We start from the raw sequence: 25,217 nt of genomic DNA, 5'->3' as shown, positions 1-25,217 counted from the left end.
TAATTTTTTTTTTTACAAAAAAGATGTGTTATCAAATACACATGCAGAGGTCTGAGTTCTAGTGTCTATGATGACATTACCCTAGCAATGTGGTACAATTTGATAAGTCATTAAAAACAGTAGCCTTTGGCACTTTGAGTAGAAAAAAGAATCTCTCAATATTATGTAAAGAAAAAAAGAACACTTCAATGACTAGAGAAGTACTTTAAAATCTTCTGTTAAGAAATAGGAAAGTGTAGGAAATATCATACTGCACCTGAAATGCTGAAGCTTTGTTTTTCTTCAGAGAATGGAAACCAGCCCACCTTTCCCTCAATTCACTGGCAAAAGCCAGTAGGAGCAACATGGTGGAGGTGATGGTCAGAAGTGGGGAAGGCAACATTTTTTTTGTTTGTTTTTTGTTCTTTGTTTTTACTCCCACTGCCCTCTCCAAGAAGGAAATTGCCAGAAGGGATGGTGGTTGAGTCTGTTTTTTTATTGCCAGAGTTATCAGTTCTGCTGGTTTCAACAAGATCCTAATGTCTTAGGAGATTGGCTTCTCAAGAAAGCTCTGCCCTTTGTGTATAGAAACTGATAATGATGTGATAGTATTTCTCTCTAAACAACTCTTGTTCTTACTGGAAACTGAACTAAGACTAAATCACCCAGCAGTTGTTTCTTTTTTAGCCCCTTGCCAATCATCAGTGCCCATTAGGATTCCTAAGAAATGGTGTGGAAAAGGTTTACTACTAAATTCCAAGAACCAAATATTTCCTCATCCTTTAAATATGTATCTTGGGAAGACATTCCCAAGCATTTTGTTTTGATCTCTTGATAATATTGATTTCCTTTGATTTAGGCTCAAAGCTTAATTTAAGATAGCAAAAAAATGGTTGCTTGCACTAAAGGTATACCAATTTAGATTTTGGGTTTTTTTTTTTTTTTTTTTTGTCCGTCATGGGGCTTGAACTCTGGGCCTGGGCGCTGTCCTTGAGCTCTTCAGCTCCAGGATAGCACTCTACCATTTGAGCCACAGCTCTACTTCTGGTTTTCTGGTGGTTTATCAGAAATAAGAGTCTCATGGACTTTCCTGCCTGGGCTGGTTTTGCATGGCAATTCTCAGATCTCAGCCTCCTGAGTAGCTAGGATTACAGGCATGAGCTACCAGCGCCTGGCTTCTTTTTAGATATGATAATAAAGTACAGTTTTAATTTATACCATGAGATACTTTTGCTTATCAATTTGCTTTTTTATAGATTCTTTCTGTTGGTGTGCAGTTAACAAGAACTCTTTAAGAGAAGAGGATTAAAAATCCAACTACTGTGTCTCTGGTTATTTAGGATATTTGGGCAAAATACAAGTTTTGAATTATCTATTAAGAAAGTTCCCTAAGCCAGCTGGTTGGAGCTAAATATTGACTTGACCAACATTTCTGGGAATATTACCCAGTATGTCAACATGTGGCTCAGATTTCTTGTCACAGCAGTATATTTTGCTTATTTTGCTCAAGGAATGTTAATTTTGCTTTAAAAAAATAGGACATATGATAATGTCAAAAAAATCAACAAATGAAAAGCTATCAAAGGCAAAACATATCATCACAACAATATCAAAGATGCTCTAAAACAAGATATATAAATTTTGTGAATTAACTCCACTAAAACAAGATTCATCATTAGCTGTACCTGTACTGAAATAAAGAGTTTGCAGCCAAAAAAAAAAAAAAAAAAAGATGATGCAGCCAAACACTAAGTTATATTCCTTTTTCTAAGGGGAATATCCCTACACGATTTTTGATCAATGTTGAAATGCATGAAAACTGGTCATATTTTAACTGAGAAACACCGCAGGAAGGCTGCAGGTGTCCCGTTCACCTAACACAACACAGCCAGTATCTTCTGGAATAAAGTAGCATTTCTTTGACAAGGAATTTGTACACCACTATTTCACAGCTAAGTAAGGTTTGAGAGTTTACATGGTATAGGAACTATAACCATTAATCATCAGCACCGTCATACTGAGTTTGAGGTGCGGATTCTGAAAAAGAAAACAACCACCACAAAAAAAAAAGACTATATAATACTGTGTGGCCTCTGCTGTAGAAAACGCCTTGCGTTCTGGATTCCCACAGCTAATTATAAAGGAGAAAAAAAAGTAGAAATAAACCAAACAACAACCCCAAAGTTGGCACATTCAGGAAGTTAAATAGTATACATGGAAGGATACCATTTTTGTTTTCTCTTTCCTGGTAAAATGCTCCTCTTCTTGGAACCTTCTCCATCTGATGACAAGTCTTCAGAAGCAGCCCTGGACAGTCTCACACTGTTAGCTTCTTGCCTTGTGCTTCCCCTCCCCCCCTGCCTTCCCCTGGATGTTAAAAAAAGAAAGAAACGAGAGAGAAAGAGAGAGAGAAAAAGAATGTACAAGTTGTGTGCGTGTGTTCGTTCAAGAGTTAGACAAGGGAGGCCCAGGCTGATGTTGGCAAGAAGGCTTCCACGAACCCCTGGCTGGCAGAGGGTCGGTGTAGAGAATCTGCGCTTGGTCTTTATTTTGGGGGTGGTGGGGTGGGGTGGTGGTGGGGTGCTGGGGAAGGAGGTGGGGAGCTGTCCCCCCAGGGATGATGGATGGGAGGTCCCAGCGCTCAGTCCTTGTACGCCCGCGTTGGGGAGGTTCCTTTGTAGAAGATGTTTCTGGTGTTCTCGGGGCTGGTGCTTCGCTCGGGGATCAGGATGATGTTGCCTTTCCTGCGCAGGGTGGAGTCGCGGGAGGAGGAGATGGACAGCGTCTCTGAGCCCAGCTCGCTGCTGCCTTCCACGGGCGTGACGCGGATGGTGGTGAGGGCCTGGTGATGGTGGTGGTGGTGCTGCTCGCTGTTGGCGTCGATGTTGCTTCGCTTGCGGTCTCCAGAGCCGAAGCTGTCTTTCAGGGACTCGCAGCTCTCCGAGTCCCGGTTGAGATCGTTGAGCTCGTAGGTCTGGCGCAGGCTGCCCTTCTCCGGAGCTTTCCATTTCCAGGAGCCGCTGCCCTCGCCCTCGGCGGCGGTGGAGGGGATCTGGATGATGGGCGGCCGGTTGTTCTCGGGGTGGGCCTCCACTCTCACGATGCCTCCTCCTCCTCCTCCTCCTCCGCCACCTCCACCACCTCCTCCTCCACCGGGCGGCTCGTGGTCGGTGAGGGTCTTGTAGCGGATGGAGCCGGTGCAGGAGACGGTGCTGCCCTCGGTGCTCTTGGGGCTGCCCTGCAGCACGCCCTGCTGCTTGGACATGGCGATCACCTGCATGATGCGGGGCTGGCTGTTGCTGCGGTTGCAGGCCACCGTCTTCTCGGCCGCCTTCAGCCACTTGGCCCGGGCCGAGCTGCTCTTGGGGGACGCGCCATGGATGTTCTCTTGGGTCTCCTCCGGGATGTGCACCAGCTGCGACGAGCCGGGCCGGGACTGGATGGACACGCGCGGGCCGCCGCCCGCCAGGCTGTTGGTACACCCCGGGGGCACCGCGCCCCCCTGGATCTTCAGGTACTGGTTCTGGCCGGGACCGTGGTGGTCTCCGTTGACCCCGACCCTGGACGGCTCGGAACTGGACCTCATCTCGATGGAGCGGGGCGGGGACTGTCCCGGCTCGAGGTCCATCACCTGCAAGGACATCTTCCGGCTCTCGTTCTTGCTCTTCCACTGCGTGAGCAGCTGCTTGGAGCGGGCCGAGTCCATGGAGGCGTGGATGCTGGCGTTCCTGCGCACCGGGTCCTCCACCGACGGGGTGTTGGCCCGGGGCAGGGTGTTGCTGAAGGTCACCATGTTCTCCTTGCCCATGGGGCTGCGGGGGGTGATGATCTGCACGTCGGCGTTGGCCCGCTTCAGGTTGCTCAGCGAGCTGCAGTCGCGGGGATTGCGGCTGAGGATGCCCTCCGGGTGCGCCAGGCCGTCGCTGCCGCCGCCGCCTCCAGCCTTGGCTAACATCACCCGGCCCGAGTCGGCCGTGAGGTCGGCCAGAGATCGCAGGGCCTCGCGGTGCTGCAGCAGGCTCTCTTCGCTGGGGAGGAAATTCCCCACGGCGTACAAGCCCTGAGGGGAAAAGAAGCGGGACAACCCGTCAGTCCCTAGCCCACCAACCCCCCCGGGGGGACGGGGGAAGTTTCCTCCTAGGAGTGTTCTCCCTGCTTGGACCAGAGGACACAAGCCTGCCCTTCCTTCCTTCCTTCTGAGGGGCCTACAAGTGACAAGACAGGGCAAGTACCACGACCTGTAAAACGAGACCGTGCACTTGTGGATTTCTTCCTCCACCCGAGAGGATGCTTTTGGCCACTACTTTATGTCTATGTTGAGAAGGAAGGGCAGAAGGATGAAGGAAAAAAACAACCAGGACTTCTATTCCCCCCTACTTTCCCTTCTGAAACAATCCATTTTTCTGGGTTTAAGAACTTCTTGCTGAGTGACATCTCAAGTAGCTTCAGTGTTTTATTTAACCTGCCATTTTCAATCATTCCTTATGACAAGGAGGAGATATACAAGATATACAACTGTGGGTCATTCAGAAAACAGCACATCTGTGTGTGTGTGTGTGTGTGTGTGTGTGTGTGTGTGTGTGTGTGTGTGTGTGTGTGTGTGTATGCCCGTGTACATTTGTCAGTACTGTGATTTGAACTCAGGCTCTTGCACTCTAACTTGGCTTTTTCCACTCAAAACTGGCATTTTGCCACTTGGGCTACACCTCCACCTAGGGCTTTTTGCTGGTCAGTTGGAGATAGCAGTCTCTCAAGTTTGTCCAGGCTAGCTTTGAATCTCACTCTAAATATTTCTGCCTCCTAAGCAACTAGGATTACAGGCATGAGCCACCAGTGCCCAGAAATCATATCTAGATTTGAAATGAGATCAGAAATGAAAAAAATGTGGTCCTAGAAGTGAAGACAGATGCCAATCCCCAGACAGAAGCACCACACGCTTTCCTGATATAAATTTGAACTTCAGCTGGAAAATTTGGATTCATTAGTGCTATGCCATGAGCCAATTTGACTCCAGTCTGGACTTTTTATGCCCATCTAGCAGTTTTTGTTTGTTTTAGACTTGGAAAGGGCCAAATTTCCAATTAAAAAGGTTGTTCTTTCTATATGCAGAATTTCTAATGTTTATAGGGTTGTCAGCTTTTTGGGACAGAGGTCAGATCTAGCAGGACCAGCGGCGTGTGCTATTTCAATAGAAGACAGCAACTGTCTGCTTTTCAAGTTGAAGGTACTGCATAGCATGGATTTTACATTTTATAGAATGCTAAACTCTGAGCAGCACAGCTTAGAAGGAATACATTTCCAATATAACAAAACATGGCACCGATAAGAATGGAATGGTTGGCTGCCTCTGTGTCTACATTATTATTATTATTAATTATTATTATTTGAATGAGGGTCTTTCTGTGTAACAGGCTGTTCTCCAACTTGAGATCTTCCTGTGTCAGCTTCCTGAGTGCTAGGATTATAGGCATGAGCCACCATGCACAGCTCCAGCTATCTTAATTTCTGGTGACAATTTTTGTGCAAATATATTGTAAGTAAATTGCAGCAAGTATCTTATACATTTTTTCATTTTTTAAAAGCTATAGTTCATCAGACAATAGTAACAAATCACTAACCAAATACAGGGCAATCCCGCCTCCTATTAAAAAGCCACAGTAGACATCAACTGGATGGTTCTTGTACTGAGTGATGCGTGTCAGCCCGCAGATGATGCCACAGATGATGAACGTGAACACCAGGAGGGGTTTTAGAAGCTTGGAGGAGTCGGTTAGCGTGGAATTGAAGTACATCTGAAAAAGAGAAGAAGTAGGGTAAGTATGCTAGAAATCCATTTTCTTAGAAAAGTCCCATCAAATGAAAATGTGAACCAAGTCTCCCAGACACTGCTGACCTCAGCTTTACCATCTGTGTCTCCTGCTATGGCTCTGTTGTCTAGAAACCAGCTAACCATGGGGATGCATGACATCTTTCATCAAATGATCAGTGTTCTTACTGCATGCATGGAAGCTTGAGAAGGACTGATACAGACTGTTCAGTTAGATAACTTTCATCATCACATTTCTTTGGGACAAAATTCCAATCTCTTTGGCTCACCAAAGACTCCATGGGCTATTATAATAATCAGATACAATGACTTTCCATGGCACAACATTTATCAAATCTACACTGACTTAGAATTTACCAGTGTTACATAAATACTGTCCTTGTAGACTTGATCTCATTCCCTCAAATATTAAAATTAGTTGTAACATTTTCATATTTGAGAGTATCCACCACAAAGTATAATGTTGCAAGGAAAGGCTACAAGGTTAAGTGAATATTGGTTATATAGAAAAATTGCTTTCACTTTCCATTTTTTAATAGTGGCATTTGACTTTTGCTTTCAATGTACCTGCTCAAAAGGTTGTCACATTAAAGTTTGTAATCTAATTAGTCCCCTGGCAGGGTGCTCATTTATCTGATTTTCTGTAGGACACAGTTTATTGTTAAAGAACCAGTTACTTACTGAAACGTAAACAGCAGCAAAGGCGGCGAGGGTCGCATGTTGAGAAGGGAAGGACTTTCTGTCAAAGGAGAGGAGGCAGATTATGCCTTTGAACTCAGATACACTGCTAGCCATAATTTCAAAAATAAATGAGTGCTTATAAATAATGGGAGGTCAACTCAAAGCCACAAGGCAAGAAGCAGTAACTTTAACTTATATTTAGATTTTTTTCAAAAAATAAAATGAAACCAATATTAACAAAAACATAACATGGTGCTAGTAACTCACACATGTATTCCTAGCTACTCAGGATAAAGTCCAAAAGGTCATGGTTCAAAGCCAGCCTGGGCAGAAGGGTCTGTGAATATCCATCTCCAAAATAACCATGGTCCAAATGATAGATTACCAGCCAAGTAAGCAGAAGGCCCTGACTTCAAACACTGGTAAAATCTTGAATAATAGACTATTTTATTCAGAGAGAAAGGTTGGAATTTGAGTGTTGGATAATAAGAGATACTGAAATAGACAAACAAAAAAGAAGGAGGAGGAGGAGCAGGAGGAGCAGGAGGAGAAGGAGAAGGAGAGGAGGAAAGGAGGAGGAGGAGGGAGAGAGGGAAAGAAGGAAGGAGGAGGAAGAAGAAAGGAAGGGAGGAGGAGGAGGAGGAAGAGAAGAGGAGGAGGAGGAGGAGGAGGAGGAGGAGGAGGAGGAGGAGGAGGAGGAGGAGGAGGAGGAGATTTCTTGTAATAAATTAAAAACTATAAAAGTGAAATTCATCATGGTAGTGCTCTCCTAATTTTTTGTTATTTATTATGTAATACAATGCAACATGGTTGAGGAAATGGATATGTATATAGACCTGAAAGTACTGAATAATCGTTGAGAACCTGTATATGTGTAATCACATAATTTCAGGTCTTATTTTGCAAGTATAGTTATCAATCTATTTTCACTCTTCAGTAGATCTTTGAGAATTCATTGAATGCTATTCAATTCTTAAATAAGCATTTAGTAGCCCAGATCCCTTGATAATTTATATCTCTTGAATTTCTCATACATATTCTCTTGTCACACAAGCTTGCTTTTGCTTTTTTGTATGTGTGCCAGTCCTGTGGCTTGAACTCAGGGCCTGGGTGCTGTCCCTGAGTTCTGGCTCAAAGCTAGCGCTCTACCACTTAAGCCACAATGCCACTTCCAGCCTTTTCTGAGTAGTTTATTGGAGATAAGATTCTCACAGACTTTTCTGTCAGGGCTGGCTTCTAACCGAGATCCTCAGATCTCAACTTCCTAATTAGCTAGGGTTACAGGTATGAGCCACCAGCACCTGGCTTTGTTTTTGCTTTGTTGATTGAAAAAACTCAGTGCATTAGTGATTTCCTTATAGTTCAGAAGCTGTTTCAGATCTTCTGGGTTCATTCAAGGCAAACAGATTATTACTCTTTTTCAATCTCTGTCAAAGGGGAAATTCATATGATTCTCTTGATAAAAGATAGCTGGGCACCAGGAGCTCATATCTGTAATCCTAGCTATTCAAGAGGCTAAGATGTGAGGATCATGGTTCAAACCCAGCCTGGAGAGATAAATCCTTGAGACACATATCTCCAATTAACCAGAAAAAGTAAGAACTGGATGCATAGCTCAAGTGGTAGAGCACCAGACTTGAGTGAAAAAGCCAAGTGAGAGTATAAGGGCCTGAGTTCTAGGAACTATACTGGCATGGGAGGGAGAGAAAGGGAGGCAATGAAGTAACTAGCTTAAATGTTTAGTCTTCCATTTAAGCCAGCAACAAAAAAACAAACACATATTAACAGTAAAGCTCCAAAAATATGCTAGAATAAATCAATACTGGAAACCTAAAACCATAATGAGAGTAGATAACAAGTCATGAGTGGAATTCAGTAATGAGCAGATTAGTAACAAGACAATGAAACTTAAATTCAGAGACCAAGAGAAGTACTTGGATAACGTCAGCAGACTTTTGTTACAGTCACTGAAGAGACTGCAGAATTGAAAACAAAACCCCCCCCAACATTATTATGCCTCAAAAAGGCATGGTGAATATGGTACCCCACACCATTTCTGATTAATAAAAACATCAATCTGTGGTGGTTTTATGTCTCCATTTCTCACCTGCCACTGTTGATTACTGTGAGGTCAGAACCTGAGCATATGTCTTCCACAATGTAGGAATTTTCTTTGCAAGATACATTCAGAGAGGTGTAGTTTGGCTTGCAAACTGTCAGAAAGTAGGGGGCCTGATATCCTGTGGACAGCTGTATAATGTCTGTAATGAGAGCTGTGGAGCAGAGTCCGAAGACATGAACTCCTATAAGCAAAATGAAAAGCATCATTACCAGATTATACCAGCGTCAGCATGTTCATGTCACACTAATATGATGACCTAAAAATCACTTGTCATCATTTTCTCCAAGTCTGTTTTGAGAACATAGCATAGAACATTCCTAAATAGATCATGTAAAAATGAAGTTAGAGCAATGAGTAATTTGGGGGCAGTTTTGTTCAATAAGGTCAATTCTTAACATGATTCACCACTGGCCACTTGTCAGACACTCGAAGCATGTAAAGTCAATTTCCTGTGGGATTTAAGGTGGCTTGAATGGCCAGGTGTTGGTGGCTGGGATATGAGGATCTTGGTTCAAAGCCAGCCTGGGCAGAAAAACATCCACAGTGCTCTTCTCTCCAACTGACCAGCAAAAAGCTGGAAGTGGAGGTATAGCTTAAGTGGTAAAGCACCAGCCTTGAGCAAAAAAAAAGCCAAGTGAGAGTATGAGGTCCTTTATTCAAGCCCTAGTACTGACTAACAATCCCAGGAGGAATATTACGAATAATTTTAAACTCCTGAGTACTTTGGAGCTGCCAAATCTCTTTCCTTATGGTCTTTAACTCCAGCCACAATCAATAAATACTACAGAATCAATTCTTATTCCCTAAAAACTAAAGGCATGCCAGGAATGCTGATAAACAGGGAAGAGGGCAGGTTAGGCTTTGTTATAGAAATAAATACAACAATAATAATAGCCTGCTTCAAGTTTGGAAATTTGGGGATGATACTCTTATATCTCCTGTCCAAATTCCAACCTGTGGAGAACCTTTGGGGATCAGGCAACAACAATCTCAGCTACTCAACTTCTAGGCCTGCCTTACCTCCTTTGTTTGGTCTCCTTCATGTGTCTTGTTCTCCACTCCAATTTGTATGATCTTCAACTCACCCACTCCTTTCTGGTTGTGTTGATGCCCTTTGCTCCATTCTGACTTGAACTCCTGGATTCTGACTTATGAATTGGGCTAGCAAGCTAGACCCAGAACAATGGCTTGTACCTACTCCATTTTTCATTTTTCTTCTCTGATTATTATAACCTAATCACCATGACTCCAATTCTTCCTTCACGCACTCATCCAAAATTTATGACCCAGAAACTTTATTTCTACGTTCTAATTCCTAGAAGCATTCAACATGATGGTGAAGAGAATAAGGATTTGCAGATCAAAAGGGGATAGGGTGGCGGACAGCATTTCAGAGTGTATAAGCATTTGTCCAAAGCATGTTGAGGATAATTTTCTCTGAGATAAGCTATGTAACCTGGAGTTTTCTTTCCCTGAATCAAATACAAGGTTAAGAGGATCCTTATTTTCCAACCACCTCAATGTGATATTAAGAAAATGTCTTAAAAAATGGGGATCAAGGAATGATTTAGAGCAGGCATTTCATTTCATGGGAGAGAAGGTTGTATTTGATTATTTATTAGATATTAACTACTGTTACCTGTTTTTTTTTGAGCTAGCATATTATAGAGAAGACTGACTTTATAATGATTCATTGAGAAACAGAAAACACTCTAGTTTATGGATTCCATATTGTGGATGATCACTAAAGTTAGCTCTAAAAAAATCTGTGTTATTTTCTTTTTGCCTTGTTTGTTCATTTATCTGTCTTTGGTAGGGTAAACGATGGGGGGGGGGAATGGAAGTGTAAGGACAAAGGATGAATAAATGCAGCAATGCTACTCACTAGACACTGGGTTGAAAATGATCTATATACCATTTGTAGGTAGGGATGGGGGAGGGGAAACTGGGAGAGAGTGAGGAAAGGAGTGACATTGTCTAAAAAGAAATTTATCTTTACCTGATTTATGTAACTGTAACCCCTCTGTACATAACCTTTACAATTACAAGTTTTTTTAATCTGTGATTCCAAGTACATGAAAATGATCTCATCTAATTAGAAGAGATGAAGACTTAGAAACTTATTTGATTCAGATACTCCTTATCTAGGCCTGTAGGCTTCCTATAGTCTCAGAAAAAATAGGAGGTAAAGTTAGAGATCACAATCAAGGGAAAAGAACCACGATGCAGTACTCTATTCCCACGTGTGTTCCATTTATGTTGGCCTGCTGACATTGGTTCTTTATTTTAAAAATTAGAGCACATTTGGTGAAGCCATTTAAGAGCAAATTCATGTTTCCACCAGAGTGACAACAAAAACACACAGAGTTGGCGGGGGTGAGTTCTCTAAACAAGAACCATACCCTTAAACAATACACTTATAATGCAAAGCCTAAATTTTAGTTTTACCAGTTTCCTATATACCATAAACCTTATCATGTGCCCCAAATCATACATCTAAATTATGGCTTTAGAGACGTAATATCTATGATTAAATATAACATTTCTGTTTGGAAAAGCATTTCTTTTCATTGTGGTTTCCCACACCTACCAACAAATCTGACGGCTCTTCTAAGAAAAGAGTTAAAGTTACAGCCTCCAGCATTAATATTGGGCTCCAGTCCAACTCCATTTCTTCTTTTGGACAGGCAACAATAGAGAATTCCTTCCCCTACCATGATCTGCAAAGATAAAAGGGGGTTCAGGCAAAAAAGTCTTGCAATACCTGTCACAGTAGCAAGATAAAAACACATCTCTAGCATCTCTTAACACACCATCAATTTAGCATATCAGGGATGTATTTTTCTTAAAAGTATATTGAGGTATATGCAGTTTCTTCTGAGTATTTGACCAAGCATCGAGAAAAAAGTAAGAGGGGTACTGCAAACAGATTTGGCTCAATTGTATGCACTGGGATGTGGACTGGAGCCTGGCCGTAGTAATCAAGCTTTAGACCTTCGTGCAACAATTATTCTCCATCACCAGTCACATGATGATTGATTCTGCTCTAACACTTCCAGCCTTGGCATCCTTCCATCCTTAATTTCATGAAAACAAGATGATGAGGGAAAATGAAAAGATGCCATCATTTGGAGCAGTGACATTTATTGTGAGCAAATCAGATCAATAAGCCAATTTTGAATTCAGCAGATGGCTCACCCCGTAGAGAGCAAGTGTGAGTGTGGAAGAGTACTATGGGAAGCCTGCTTGTCCCGGACACCCTTCTGTGCTTTTTCTTGTCTGTTAGAGTAGACAGGAGCCACATGTGGTTGCTGAGCACTTGAAATGTAGCAAATGGACTGAATATGTTACTGTATTCAATTGTGTTCCATGATTTTTTAATTAAATAAACTTGAAGTATTTGTTTCACAGCTTCACCATAAAGATTATAACTATATGTAGGTAGGGTTAGATTTCTTCAGGGGGAATCTCTCCTCAGTGGTCATTATTAGCTTAGCACTTAATTTTTAAAGTACTTAAAGTTCTAGTGTTTATAGTGCCTTTAATAAAAACAATGACAATAAGCCTATGGCATTCAGCTTCAAGTGTTAATATTACTACATTTAATTCTACATGGAGGTAGTATAGTGTATGCTCTATTAAAAGTCAAGATTCAGCCAGGCACTGGTGGCTCACACCTGTAATCCTTAACCCAGGGGGTTGAGATCTGAGGATCACAATTTGAGGCCAGCCCTGGCAGAAAACTCCCCATTAGCCTCTTATCTCCATTAGCTGCTCAAAAAATGAACTGGAGCTGTGGCTCAAAGTGGTAGAGCGCTAGCCTTGAGCAAAAGAACTCAGGGACAGTGCCTGAGTTCAAGCTTCATGACCACCACCAACAACAAAAAGAGTCAAGATTCTTCTAGATAAGATATTTTTCTACATTATATAGATTATTTATTATACATTTTATATTTTTTTGTTGATTCTCATATATTATATATTTTCTATGTAGTATAAAATATAAGACTCATATGTGATTTAACATATTTTAAAAGTTACTGCCAATAATCACATATATGAAAATATATGGGCATAATAAACTCCTTTAAGATCACTCAATATAGTAATAATCAAAAGGAATTTATTTCAAACTATTGAATATTGAGCTAGCCATATTTATTTCTTTGCAAATATCTTCCTATTTCATCACTTCAGGTGAGACCTGGAAATACTCTAGGCTTGAAATTTTATTAAGACAGAACCTGACACAATATACTGTCTATACAGACCAATACAATGGCTATCTCAAATCCATCATTCCAAGACAAGCACTCATTCTTGAAGGACACTGGAGCATGCTTAAGAGAATAATTCATTTCTTCAATAATTCTGCAAACAATTTTGTTTTGTTGTTTTCTTTCCAATTACACGTGTAATGATTCACACCTTGCCCATGAATGATAAATTATCTAGGAATTTATTGATGCAATGCCATTAGGAAAATGTATTTTATGATACAACACAGTGGCCATGAACTAAAATGACCTTGAGACTACAGGAGTTTTATATTCATTGTTTTAATATGCTAAAACCTCTATGTCAAAGGGGGTATCAACACTATTGGCCTAATTGTGAAGTACAAACAGAGGTTTGTTGTCTGTATATTGACAAGTATATTAGCCCAATTGATCTCCTTAAGGGTCAAATCAATTTTCACTTCCTTTTTCTAGATGCAATTGCACGGGCTTTCAAAATGACTTGATTTGGTTTAAAGAGAATTTTCAGAGTAAGGGTTCATCCTTCCTAATGTAAATCCAACTTACTTCTGGTTATTTCTACTCTTTCTGAATAGCATGTTAGTCTGTGCAAGACATTGGGGAATTTAGACTGGACAATAAAATTATTTGTTGCTGTTTTCATAGTTTATGAAGTGTACCTTTTTATGATATTTTGTTTTATGCTGTATCCAGCCTTTAAAGAAGCAATAGAAATGTGTGTGTGTGTGTGTGTGTGTGTGTCTGTGTGTGTGTGTCTGTGTCTATGTCTCTGTGTGTATGTGTTATATCATGGATGGATTTTAGATGGGAAGAGATAGGTTTTCTAATAACTGTTCTATGAAAGACATTGAGAGGAAATATTTTGTCCTTGAAATAAGAAGAGCATGTAATCTGAAATGTCTTTCTTATACAATAAAACAAGCCAATATAACTATTGCCTTATTTATCAGAGTCTTTAGTGTTTAAATTTCCAATGAATTGCTTTTTAGAAGCTATGCCATATTTGATAATGTTCTACAAGCAGGTGATATACTCTCCTAAAGTCAAGGTTAGTCACCAGGAACTATAATCAGATTCTAGTAGAAAATGAAATTACATGTATTTGGCCTTAAAATACATAAGAAAGTTGTATTCCTAGGAAGAAATTATATATAATTTATAATCTATTCATGTAATTTCATGAAGATTTATGATAAACACAGACATTCTGGGTTGTTTCCTCTGAAAAATAATCTTCACAGAACCTAAATGAAATGCTGGTTTTATTATCTTTGTATAGTAAAAGAGAATTGAATGTTGAAGAATGAAATTTTTTAGCTGAAGGATGATTCTGAAAAAAGAGATAACAATCTATTTCACAGGAATGAAAAGCATTTTTACAGTTTTATGTGTAATATTAGGATGATGTCTCAAAGAACAAAAGAACTCTGGCAAGCAAACACTACAGTTCATACTTAAATGCTTATATAAAATCAATTATCTTTATTTTGCCCATATAAAGTCCCCTTTAAAGAATCATTCTTGCTTTTGTGGTGCTTTCTCCCTGTGAATGGGTAAAATATAAGAAGTCTCTCTCTCTCTCTCTCTCCTCTTTCTGTCTCTCTCTCTGTCTCTCTGTCTCTGTCTCTGTCTCTCTCTCAAAGCTATTTCTTTTTTCTTTATTTGGTAGTTCGTGGGGCTTGAACTCTGGGCCTGGGTGCTGACCCTGAACTCATCGGCTCAAGGTGAGCATTCTACCACTTGAGCCACAGTGCCACTTCTGGTTTTCTGGTAGTTAATTGGAGATCAGAGTTTCATGAACTTTCCTGCCTGGGCTGGCTTTGGACTGTAATCCTCAGGTCTCAGCCTCCTGAGTAACTAGGATTACAGGCATGAGCCACCAGTACCCGGCTTCAAAGCCATTTCTAATGATGGGTCCCCTCTGCCTCTTTACTTTCCTCCTGACTCTATTTTAGCTACAGGTTTGTGTCACCATAAGGATGGAATAAAATGATGTCATTGAAAGTCAAAGGTTAGAATGTGTCTGTTGTCACAAGAATGTGGTTCAGTAATGAGAGAAGTAACTATGAAGTAAGATTATAGACAGAATTATGGTCCTAGAACAAGATTACTATGTAATACAATAGGATCAATGTTGAAAAAAAATGTGTGTTTTGGGAGAAGGCCTACAAGACATTGATGTCAAAATGTGAAAGAAGTATAGTGCACATTTGGAGAGAAAGATGTGTAAAAGAAACGGTGTTTGATTCGAGCACTAACAAAATCTGACTCAGTATGATTTACTCAAAATGCATGAGAGCCAGCCAGGTACCTGGGGTTCACACTTGTAATCAGAAATACTCCTCAAGAATCTGAGATCTGAGGATTATGGCTCTTCCTGGGCAGGAAAGTCCATGAGACTCTTGTCTGAGTAACCACCAAAAAAGCTGAAAGTAGAGGTATGGATCAAGTGGTAGAGCACTATCCTTGGGCAGAAAAGCTAAGCAAGAGCAAGAAGCCCTGGGTCCAAACCCTAGCGCACGCGCACTCACACACAGACACACACCCTAGCATAGAAGGAAAATGCTGACACCCAGGAGTGCACAGAAGTTTTCATATGGTATTAGGAGCCCTAGGGTGCAAATGGCCCCCTAGTTTGCTCCCCTTTCCAAAAAGATGCTCACAGCAGACTTGAAGGACCATGGAATCTCCTCTATACCAAGTCATGGTCAGCTCAGGGGAAGGCACACATGGTGATCTTCCTCGCTCCTTTCCCAGGTCTCAAGAAAGAAAGCCTCGACCTCAAAGAGCCCAGAGAACATTCTTGGACTTTATATTGAAGATGTGTAACCAGAAAAAGGAGCATGGGGAGTCCAAGGCCACAGGCAACAATCTCAGGGAAAGAAGCACTGTGAGAAAAATAGTCCTGGCAGGAAGCAAGCATCGTGATGAGACTTGTTTCCCACATGACTTGATAAGCAAGCTCCGGGAAGAAAGACTTCTAGATATACAAGAAGCAAATTATCTAAATGATAGCAGTCATAATCCTTTGTGTGGCACTTGACGTGTTTTACTTCAAACACATCAATTATAATAAATCTGGGCACTATAGCTCTACAGAGAGAAATAGTATCTGCTGTGCATAGAAAGCGCATATTCTTTCTGCTCTAAGTGATAAGGATTTTTGTAAAGTATTTAGAAAAAAAAAGGCAAAAATTGGTTCTCAGCAATAGCACCCTTTAAAAATGTCTCTCTCCGAACCATGACTACTTCCAAGTATATATTTTTTAATAGTTCTCGTCACTGTGGAGTTTTAAGTGACATAGTCATTTTGAAGCATTTAGTATGAAGTATTAAACTTCTATAGAAAAGTCAACTTCCAATGTTATCTTCTGAGAAGATAACTTACATACATAATTTATCTACAGTGTAAATATCATGCTGTTTATTAGTTAATATGGAAGACATTAAAAAAAATCAAAATCAGAGCTACCAAATAGTATCGAGTAGAGATCTATGCAGTCTTTTCTAAAACTGCTGCTATATCAACAGGCCAAATCATCCTAATATTGCATAAAACCTCCACTTAAATGCAGCTTTTAATGATTTAATAGCCACCTACTCTGCTGTCCTGGAGCATGATCAAAGGAAAGCGAAAGTTCGCACCGAGGGAATGAATGTTATTGCCCTGGAAACATTGTCCTCTGCTGTTTAGCTAGTGTTTGGGGTAGAAGAGATGGTTGATAAATGAATTTATCTAAACGTGTGTTATTTATGTGTGAAGTATATATTTACCTATAAAATAACTAAAACCATGCTTTAATTCAGTTCCAGAATGTTATGGCATTTCTTTATGTATGTGCTCTGTGTGTGCAAATGTAGTTAATGATCTTATGAGTGTGTTTGTGTGGGGCGGGGCAGGTATGAGGTAAGTTTTGATCTAGTGGGTTTTGCTTTATATTTTCTTACTTAAAAATTTGTGATGACATATATTAATAGTTCAAAGGGCTTTCATCATGGTAATTCCATAGATGCACAGAGTTTGCAGTGTATATTAAATAGGTTCATCCTCTCTGTTATATCCCTTAATTATTCTTTCCTTCCTATTTTTCTTTTTGCCAGTCCTGGGGCTTGAACTTTGGGCCTGGGCACTGTCTCTGAGCTTTTGTGCCCAAGGCTAGCACTCTACAAGCTGAGTCACAGCTACACTTCTGGCTTTTTTGGTGCTTAATTGGAGTTAAGAGTCTAACAGATTTTCCTCACCAGGCTGGTTTCAAATGATGATCCTCAGATTTCAGCCTCCTGAGTAGCTAGGATTATAGGCATGAGCCACCAGTGTTTGGTACCCTTCCTCCTTTTTAAACAATGTTTCATGGGTTTTGATATAATATAGATCTATACAGAACTACAGATCTATATCAGTACTGGAATTATATGGATCTATATCATAATCTATATCATATATCATATGTAAATCTATCTAAATATATAATATGCATATATACATATATATCATCTGTATACATTTATATGGCTATAGATAAGATTTATATTTGTATATATCTATATGAGTATATAGATATCTATATATATCCTTATCTGTGTATATATCTGCATAGATCTATCGATCGATATCTGTATGTATGTATATATCTAGAGAGATAAAGATATATATATATATATATATATATATATATATGCTTCTATACTCTTCATCCCCACCTCAGAACCTTCTACTTTACTTCTACTTCTACTTTTCATAATCAAAATAAATTGTAAACAATATTTATGTTTAAGAAGAAGTCTTTTGACCATATTATTATGTTTTTCTTCTGTTTTCTATACTTTAGATGGCAAACACATAACATAAAATTTAATAAGTAGATGTCCTATTACTCACTCAAAATTATAGATTTACAAAGCCATTCCAGAAGGGCTTAAACAAGTGTATATACAGCTTAATCATTTTTGACATCATATAGTCTTTCTTAACTTTTAAAGCCAATGATTTTAAGCTAGTAATTACATGATGTTGTTGAAGTAGCCCAAAGAGCTGATCTTCCACATTTAAAATCAATAATTCACCTTTTCCTTGTTATAACACATTACACGATTTTTTTTTTTTTTTAGTTTTCTGGGGCTGACAAAGGAATGCAATTAGGTATGTGGTAGGAGCGGGTGTAAGCCTTACCGTAATCGCAGGTCCAGCAAAAGCCAAGCTAAGCAACATGAGGAAGGGAATGGCCTCCTGGGTTGGCTCGATGTATGGCATGCTGAGGCTCCGGTCATAGCAGCTGAACCCCGAGTGGACGGGTTTGAAGACATCAGTGAGTTCAAGGAAGTAGAGGCTAACGACCGAGGAGGCCAGTATCGGCAACTGAGAATGAAGGACACAGATCAACTCACTCTCTAGACAGCACGTGCATGCAACCAGTACCGCGTAAAGTGTGACAGGCGGATTCCTCTTCCTCTCACACAACTCCTCTTTGGTCCAGGGTGAAAAACCATACATCAGAGTCTAAGTTTCTGTTTTCACAGTTCATCCACTGCTGTCACCAGCCTGCCAGGAGTCTATGCACGTCATCATCTTCCAACTTGGGTTCCACTTTCATGCTTCACCTCCTAATCTGCCCATCTGTTCTTTAGACACAGAATCCCACTGGGTCTTTCAGAAAGATTTCCGCTCATGTCACTCTCTAATTTAACTACCCAGTCAGTTCCCATTCTAACCAGATGCACAATTTTGTTCTTTCTCCAAACCTCTCTGTCTCTCTGTCTCTCACACACTTAGACAATGACCCCACCATTCTGCAAAACCCCCTGCCCATGACAACTTAGTTTTCCTGCTTGTCTTATGACAGTCAAATTTATTTCTTGCTAGATGGCCCCTATTCGTTTTCATCATTTAATAATGTATTATCTAGGATGAACTTTGACCCATCCTCTACCTTATCATTATGCTGAGTTTTCCTCATGGTATTTATTAAATAAAATTATCTTGCTAGTTTAGTATTTCACTCATTTACTTTTTTCATCGTCCATATTGTCTCCCTGAAATAAATCCTCCATGAGGAAAGAATACATCAGTATTATTTATCCCTGAGTCCCAGTGTATGTGGTTGTTCCTGGAACGGTATGCATGCAGTGCATTATTTAACAATTTAACAAAGCAATAAATACCTGCTGGTAAATGACTAATGCAATGAATGTGTAAATCCTAATTAATTACAAGAACTAGGTTAGATTTGCCAGATGCAGTCAATAAAAATACAAGTGAACAAATAATTTCAGATAGCAATGAATAATTTGTAGTATAAGTTGTTCCCATGTAATACTTGGGAGATAATGTGTCCATTAAAATAATTTATCTGAAATTCGAATTGCAGTGTCCATTTGTTTGTATGGTGACCTTAAACTAGGCACAATGTACTCTCTAGACATATTTTTTATATAAAATATGTGAATTTGGAAGTGGTGCTATGGCTCAAGTGGTAAAGCATTCATCTTGAGCTGAGGAGTGCAGGGACAGTGCCCAGGCCCAGAGTTCAAGCCCCATGACTGACAAAAAAAGTGAATTTAATTCATTCAGCCTACAGTGTAGCAGATACTAGGTGGATATTTGCTATAATGCAGTGAATAAAACATAGACTTGGCCACCAAGTACCATAGGCTTTGTGAGAGACATAATCACAACTAAAGACAGAATATTAAATGGTTTGCCTAATATCTGATGTTTCAGAACCTGAAAATGTGGACTTAGAGAACACTGGAAATGTTGTGGAAGGCCTTCACGTATATGGAAGATATGTTTACCTAACCAAACAGGGCATTTCTGAAGATGATGTTATCGCCCACTAATGATTTCTAGTTCTTTGTCTTTTACAAACGTAACTATACAAAGCACCAATATGTTTTCTATTCCCAAGAGGTGGTTTTGTAGTGAGATGAACATTTAAATTTATTGCCAAAATATCTCTTAAGACAGAGACTAATCTTATTTTTAAACTGTCACTAGTGATTACTAATATAAGTGAGTTAATATATGCATATATATGATATACTCATGACACAGACGCACATGTATGTATATTTGTGGCAGATATAGTAGTATTTTTACACATTAATCTTTTCATAGTTGCCAATTTTTAGCTACATACTTTTCTATCTATGCTAATAATGTAATATCTTCTAACTGTTCTTCTGCATGTATTGATGTAACACTAAGAAGTCAGAGGCAGGTAAGGCATGAGTTTGAGGCCTAGGATAATAACCAGGTTCTATTTTTTTAACTTTTCTATTTCTTGCAGTAGTACATCTTAGAAACCTAATGATTACAGAACAGGAATTTTTTCCTAGTTTGATGTTTATTTCTCTGACTTTTTAAAAAAAGGTATCTTTCACTTTTTGTCTTTTTTCTTTAAAATCATTTTTATTAGCTTCTATTATCTGGGGGAGATTGTACACATGTTTACGATATATTCCAGTAATTTCACCCCTTCTATCTCTCTCCCTTCTCCCCTTCTCCCTTCCAAAAACCAGTTTCAGTGAGTCTTGAAAGAATCTATCTGGACCATATTCATCATCTTTCACCCTCCTTGTGAGCCTGACTCACTCTTTATCTTTACATCAATTTTGTTTGGAATGCTATTTGGAAACATAAATTTATGTACTATGTTCTAAAATTGTATTTCACTGCATTTACTCAAGTATTATGAATAACTAATTCTAGCACACCCATCTTTAAAAATATCTTTTATCCCTGAAATACTTAGCAACAAAAGTTTCTCTTGAGTATGAGAAACTTAGCAGAGAGGTGGTGAATACAGTCATAATTATGCAAGGCATATATTTGAAAATGGAGCTAGGTAACTTGCGGGGTTGGGAGAGATGGGGAGAATGATAGAAGGGCATTGATCAAGATGCATTGCACTAATAAATTATCATGTTGAACTTTAACCCCTTAATACAATTACTTAAAGATAATAAAAATAAATAAGCTCTAGCCCCCTCACAATCCTGAAACTTCAGAATATTTTTTTTGTTTACCCACAACTGTTCATAAGTCCTTTTACTTCTGAATTAACATTTTACAAATATTAGAAAAAGAAATCCAGCAGACAGTATTTGCTAACAATAAGAAAGACTATGCAGACTTATTTTGACTGCATTTAAATGAGATCTCAAAGATGAGATTAAACTTATTTTAACAGATCTATGTAGATGGGCATTACAAATTTTATTTTTACTTTTAGGTACCTAAAGAAAAAAAGAGTCAACCAAACTACATTTATACAACAATACAGAACACAGAAATGATTTGAAGATTAGAAAATCAGTTTCCCCAAGAAAACACTTATTTTAATCACTGCTGTCTGCTACACAGCTTGTGAGAGAAAACAATAGAACCATTCTGTTTAATATTATAGTATTTTGAAGATAGTATTTCAAGACAGGACAAACAAAAGAAAAATGTCTCAAAAGATCCCATTTCTGTAATATTGATCTTTCTGATGCCAACTTTTTTTTTTTTTGTCTGTCCTGGGGCTTGAACTCTGGGCCTGGGTGCTGTCCCTCATCTAGCTCAAAGCTAGCGCTTTACCACTTGAGCCACAGCACCACTTCTGGTTTTTTGAGTGGTTTATTGGAGATAAGAATCTCATGGTGGGGCTGGGAAGGTAGCTCAGTGGTAGAGTGCTTGCCCTTGCATGCATGAGGCCCTGGGTTCGATTCCTCAGCACCACATAAGCAGAAAAAGCTGGAAGTGGTGCTGTGGCTCAAGTGGTAGAGCACTAGCCTTGAGCTGAAGAGCTGAGGGACAGTGCCCAGGCCCAGAGTTCAGATACCATGACTGGCAAAAAAAAAAAAAAAAAAAAAAAGAGTCTCATGGTCTTTCCTGCCCAGACTGGCTTTGAACCAGGATCCTCAGATCTCAGCCTCCTGAGTAGCTAGAATTACAGGCATGAGCCACTGTATAAATTTGTAGTATGTATCAGTTTTAATAACATTTTTATAGGCTCTGTCATGGCATTTTATCTAGGTTGGGCAGCTTACTTGCTTAGTATGCTGGTAATAAGGGCAAGTTTGACTTCTCATTTGAGACCATTCATTTGGATATCCAGCCTAGAAGAACACATATCAGTTCCATTGTTGTCCTTTCCCATGGCCATGGTGAATCCAGCATTCTGTGGGATCCTCTTGAACTGACCAGGCCCTAGTCACAAAGAACTAGTGAACTAACATACATGGTATGGACAGTTTACCTCTTTTATTTTTTTTTCATCAAGTATCTATTTAAACCCTTCTGGTTCCAGGCCTTGTTCTAGATCGTGGGAATAAGGTTGTGATTTAAACAAGGACTTTTTCTCACGAATATTCTTTGTAGTTGAGAAAAAGTGGACAGAAATGAAAAGTTCCATGGTACTTGAGTGCCTGGATTCTTTTTTTTTGGGGGGGGGTCCAGTCATGGAGCCTGAACTCTGGGCCTGGGCACTATCCCTCAGCTCTTCAGCTCAAGGCTAGCACACTACCACTTGAGCCACAGCGCCACTTCCGGCTTTTTTCTTTTTGCTTAGGTGGTGCTGAGGAATCGAACCCAGGGCCTCAGGCATGCAAGGCAAGCATTCTACCACTGAGCCACCTTCCCAGCCCCCAGTGCCTGGATTCTTATTTTAGATCATGAAGGCCTAACTTTTCAGCCATTTAAATAGAGACTTGAAGGATGAAGAAAGAATGCGTCATACAAAACTCAAGTAGAAAGCATAATGGAATAGAGAAAGTGTCCCTAGAGTAAGTCAGAGAAGCGGATGTATGGAAGTTGATGGTAGAAGTTCGGATTTTTTTCCCCCAGTATAAAATTGGAAACATTTTGGAGGGTTGAATTGGGCTTGAAGGTTTAATAAGCCTTGAAATACCTTAAAAAACACTATTCTGGCCATTGGAGTGAGAATAGATTACGGTGAGTCTAAAGTAGAGGAGGTTCAAAATTTAGAAAGCGCTTCAAAACTCAGTAATTACTTTGAGATGCTAGGCACAGCTGTAAGTGCAAGGACTATGGAGTAAACTAAGCAGAAAATTCCTTGCACTTATCTGGCTCATGTTCTAGTGGATGCATGGCAGACCCAGAAATCCTAGCAAGAGATGCGGCAGGGAAGTAGAGCTATAGAGAAAGTCAGATTCTGGTTATAGTCTGGGAGATAGAAGTGACAAGCTTTTGTTCAGTGAGTATTGGAGAAGGCAAGACAACAGAGATGGATTTCAGATTTGAGCAACTGGGCAAGAAATGTCATTTCTTTTTCTGAGCTAGCGAAGGCCAGGAGATGGAATCTGAGCTTCTATTTCAGAAATGTTGAAAAGTGAGATGCCTCTTATTTTCACATAGCTGACTAGAAGAGACTAGCATGCCATTCTGGAATTAGATTGAAAGGCAGATGTGCATCTAAAAGCATCAGTGTAGGATGATTTGAACAGCCGCAGAATGATTTGCTTCTGACTGTTGAAGAACAACACATACACAAGAAGTTTCATGATGTTTATAGAGCAATGTCAGAAGTCAAAGAATATTATTAATATTACAAAAGAATATTTTAAATGATATTTAAATAGTATTTTTGATAATAATGAAAAGAACATTTTAATACTATTTCTATATTGTAGCTATAAGATGCGAGGGGGTTAGAACCAGTCAATAGATACCCCTGAATAGATAAAGTGCGAGATTTAACACAGCAATATAATTATAAAATAAGATTCATGCTTAAAAACATTAGTAGGTCAAAGCAATTTTAGCAAAGACTGTGGCCACTAAGAAATCTGTCAGTGATCAATACATTTTGATGAGGGAATTATCTACTTATTGCAGTATAAGTCTCTCTGCCTGTCTCGGCTTTCTCTGTCTCTTGTCTTTCTCTCTCTATGTATATACACATATTATCATATGTTACATATATTATATATTATATGTTATATATATATACATTATACACACATATACAATTTTATTTTTATTTTATTTTGCTTCAACTCAGGGCCTTGTGGACTCACTTCGCTTTTTTGCTCAAAGCTGGTGCTCTACCATTTCAGTCATACCTCCACTTCCTTGGAGTATAATTCTTTAATTATATTGTGAAGGTTTTTTTTTTTGTCTTGCAGCCAATACAAAGTTTCCTTCCAGTAGTGACAATGATGATCACAGTTTAAAGTTTTATGGTTTATAAAGCTATCTTTACCTTCATTATAATATATTCAGATTACTTACAAAGAGCCCTCAAAAGCAGAGCAGACAAACATACTGACAATTTTGGTGTTATTAAAGGGAACAGGTCAGAATGAACATGTTACATTTATTCAAAATCTAGAAATCTGAGCTAGTTTCACTCAGAAAATGCCAAGTATAGATAAAATTAAAGCAGGACAGAGTGAGTAAGCAAAATTGAAGTTGGCCAGGGAAAAACCAGTTATTTCCTTCATTTATTCCATCAGCTCCTAGATTTTAACCCTTTCAGACCTCCTTTATTATCAGTGAAATGAGGGACCCTTAAATCCCCCTCTGATTGCAGAAAGCTCTAGAGATGGCATGATTTAAGAAAGATTCCTCTCTGTTTCTCTCTCCCTTTTTCACTAGCATGGCCTGACACAACAGCAGTAGCTCTTTTTTTCCACCATTCAATTCATTCTCCAACATGAGTGCCAGACTAACTTTCCTACAATTGACATCTGATGAGACATTTAATAATATCCTTCCAATAACAAAATAAAGTACAAAAGACCTAGAATGGACGTATGACTTTTTCTAGTATGAGTTCAATCAATCAGCCTTCCTTTCTTGTTTAATATCACTTTGTGCTTAAACTCCACAATCCTCACAGCTATGCTCCCCAAACAGCTATGCTCCCATTACATTTTTTATTTTTTTTATTGTGAAAATACTGTACAGAGGAGTTACAATTACATGGGCAAGATAATGAGTACATTTCTTATCAAGCATTGTAGCCTCCTCCTTTGTTTCCCCTTCCCATCCCTTCCCATCCTCCTCCCCCGCCCCCCACCCAATCCTCCCCGCCACCTCTACCCCCCCTACTCCCCACCCCCGCCACAAAAGTTATAAAGTTTGTTTTCGACATAACGACTTGTACATCTCATTGTTGCAATGGGTCCACCTGTATCCCTATTTAAACTATTTGTTTTTCCCCTTCCCCTCCACAAATTATACCGACATCAAATACAGTGAGAGCAGGGGTTATACCATGGGGAGGGACATACAAAGTAACAAAGAAATAATCATACAAATGCATTAGAAACAAATGCATGAAAGAAAAAACATTTAAATACATATCTTAGGGTTTGTTTTTCTACATAACATCTTATACATCTC

At 39.4% G+C, this 25,217-nt stretch overlaps 1 protein-coding gene across 1 annotated transcript in view; it reads right to left on the bottom strand.

Moving 5' to 3' along the window:
• Positions 1-2,532: 2,532 nt before the first annotated feature.
• Positions 2,533-25,217, bottom strand: part of Plppr4 (phospholipid phosphatase related 4) — a 46,815-nt gene continuing 24,130 nt past the window's right edge. Inside the window, exons 2-7 of the mRNA XM_070007796.1 lie at positions 18,039-18,224; positions 11,200-11,329; positions 8,595-8,790; positions 6,488-6,545; positions 5,598-5,771; positions 2,533-4,039 (exon numbers count right to left, since the gene is read on the bottom strand). Coding sequence (XP_069863897.1) covers positions 2,621-4,039; positions 5,598-5,771; positions 6,488-6,545; positions 8,595-8,790; positions 11,200-11,329; positions 18,039-18,224 — 2,163 coding nt within the window. The 3' untranslated portion in view covers positions 2,533-2,620. The remainder of the gene's footprint in view (positions 4,040-5,597; positions 5,772-6,487; positions 6,546-8,594; positions 8,791-11,199; positions 11,330-18,038; positions 18,225-25,217) is intronic.

This window comes from Dipodomys merriami, unplaced genomic scaffold (assembly GCF_024711535.1).
Source record: "Dipodomys merriami isolate MVZ:Mamm:240054 unplaced genomic scaffold, mDipMer1.0.p SCAF_7, whole genome shotgun sequence".
Classification (NCBI taxonomy): Eukaryota; Metazoa; Chordata; class Mammalia; order Rodentia; family Heteromyidae; genus Dipodomys; species Dipodomys merriami.
Note: the sequence above shows the minus strand (reverse complement) of the source record. Positions and strands in the feature narration are given on the sequence as shown.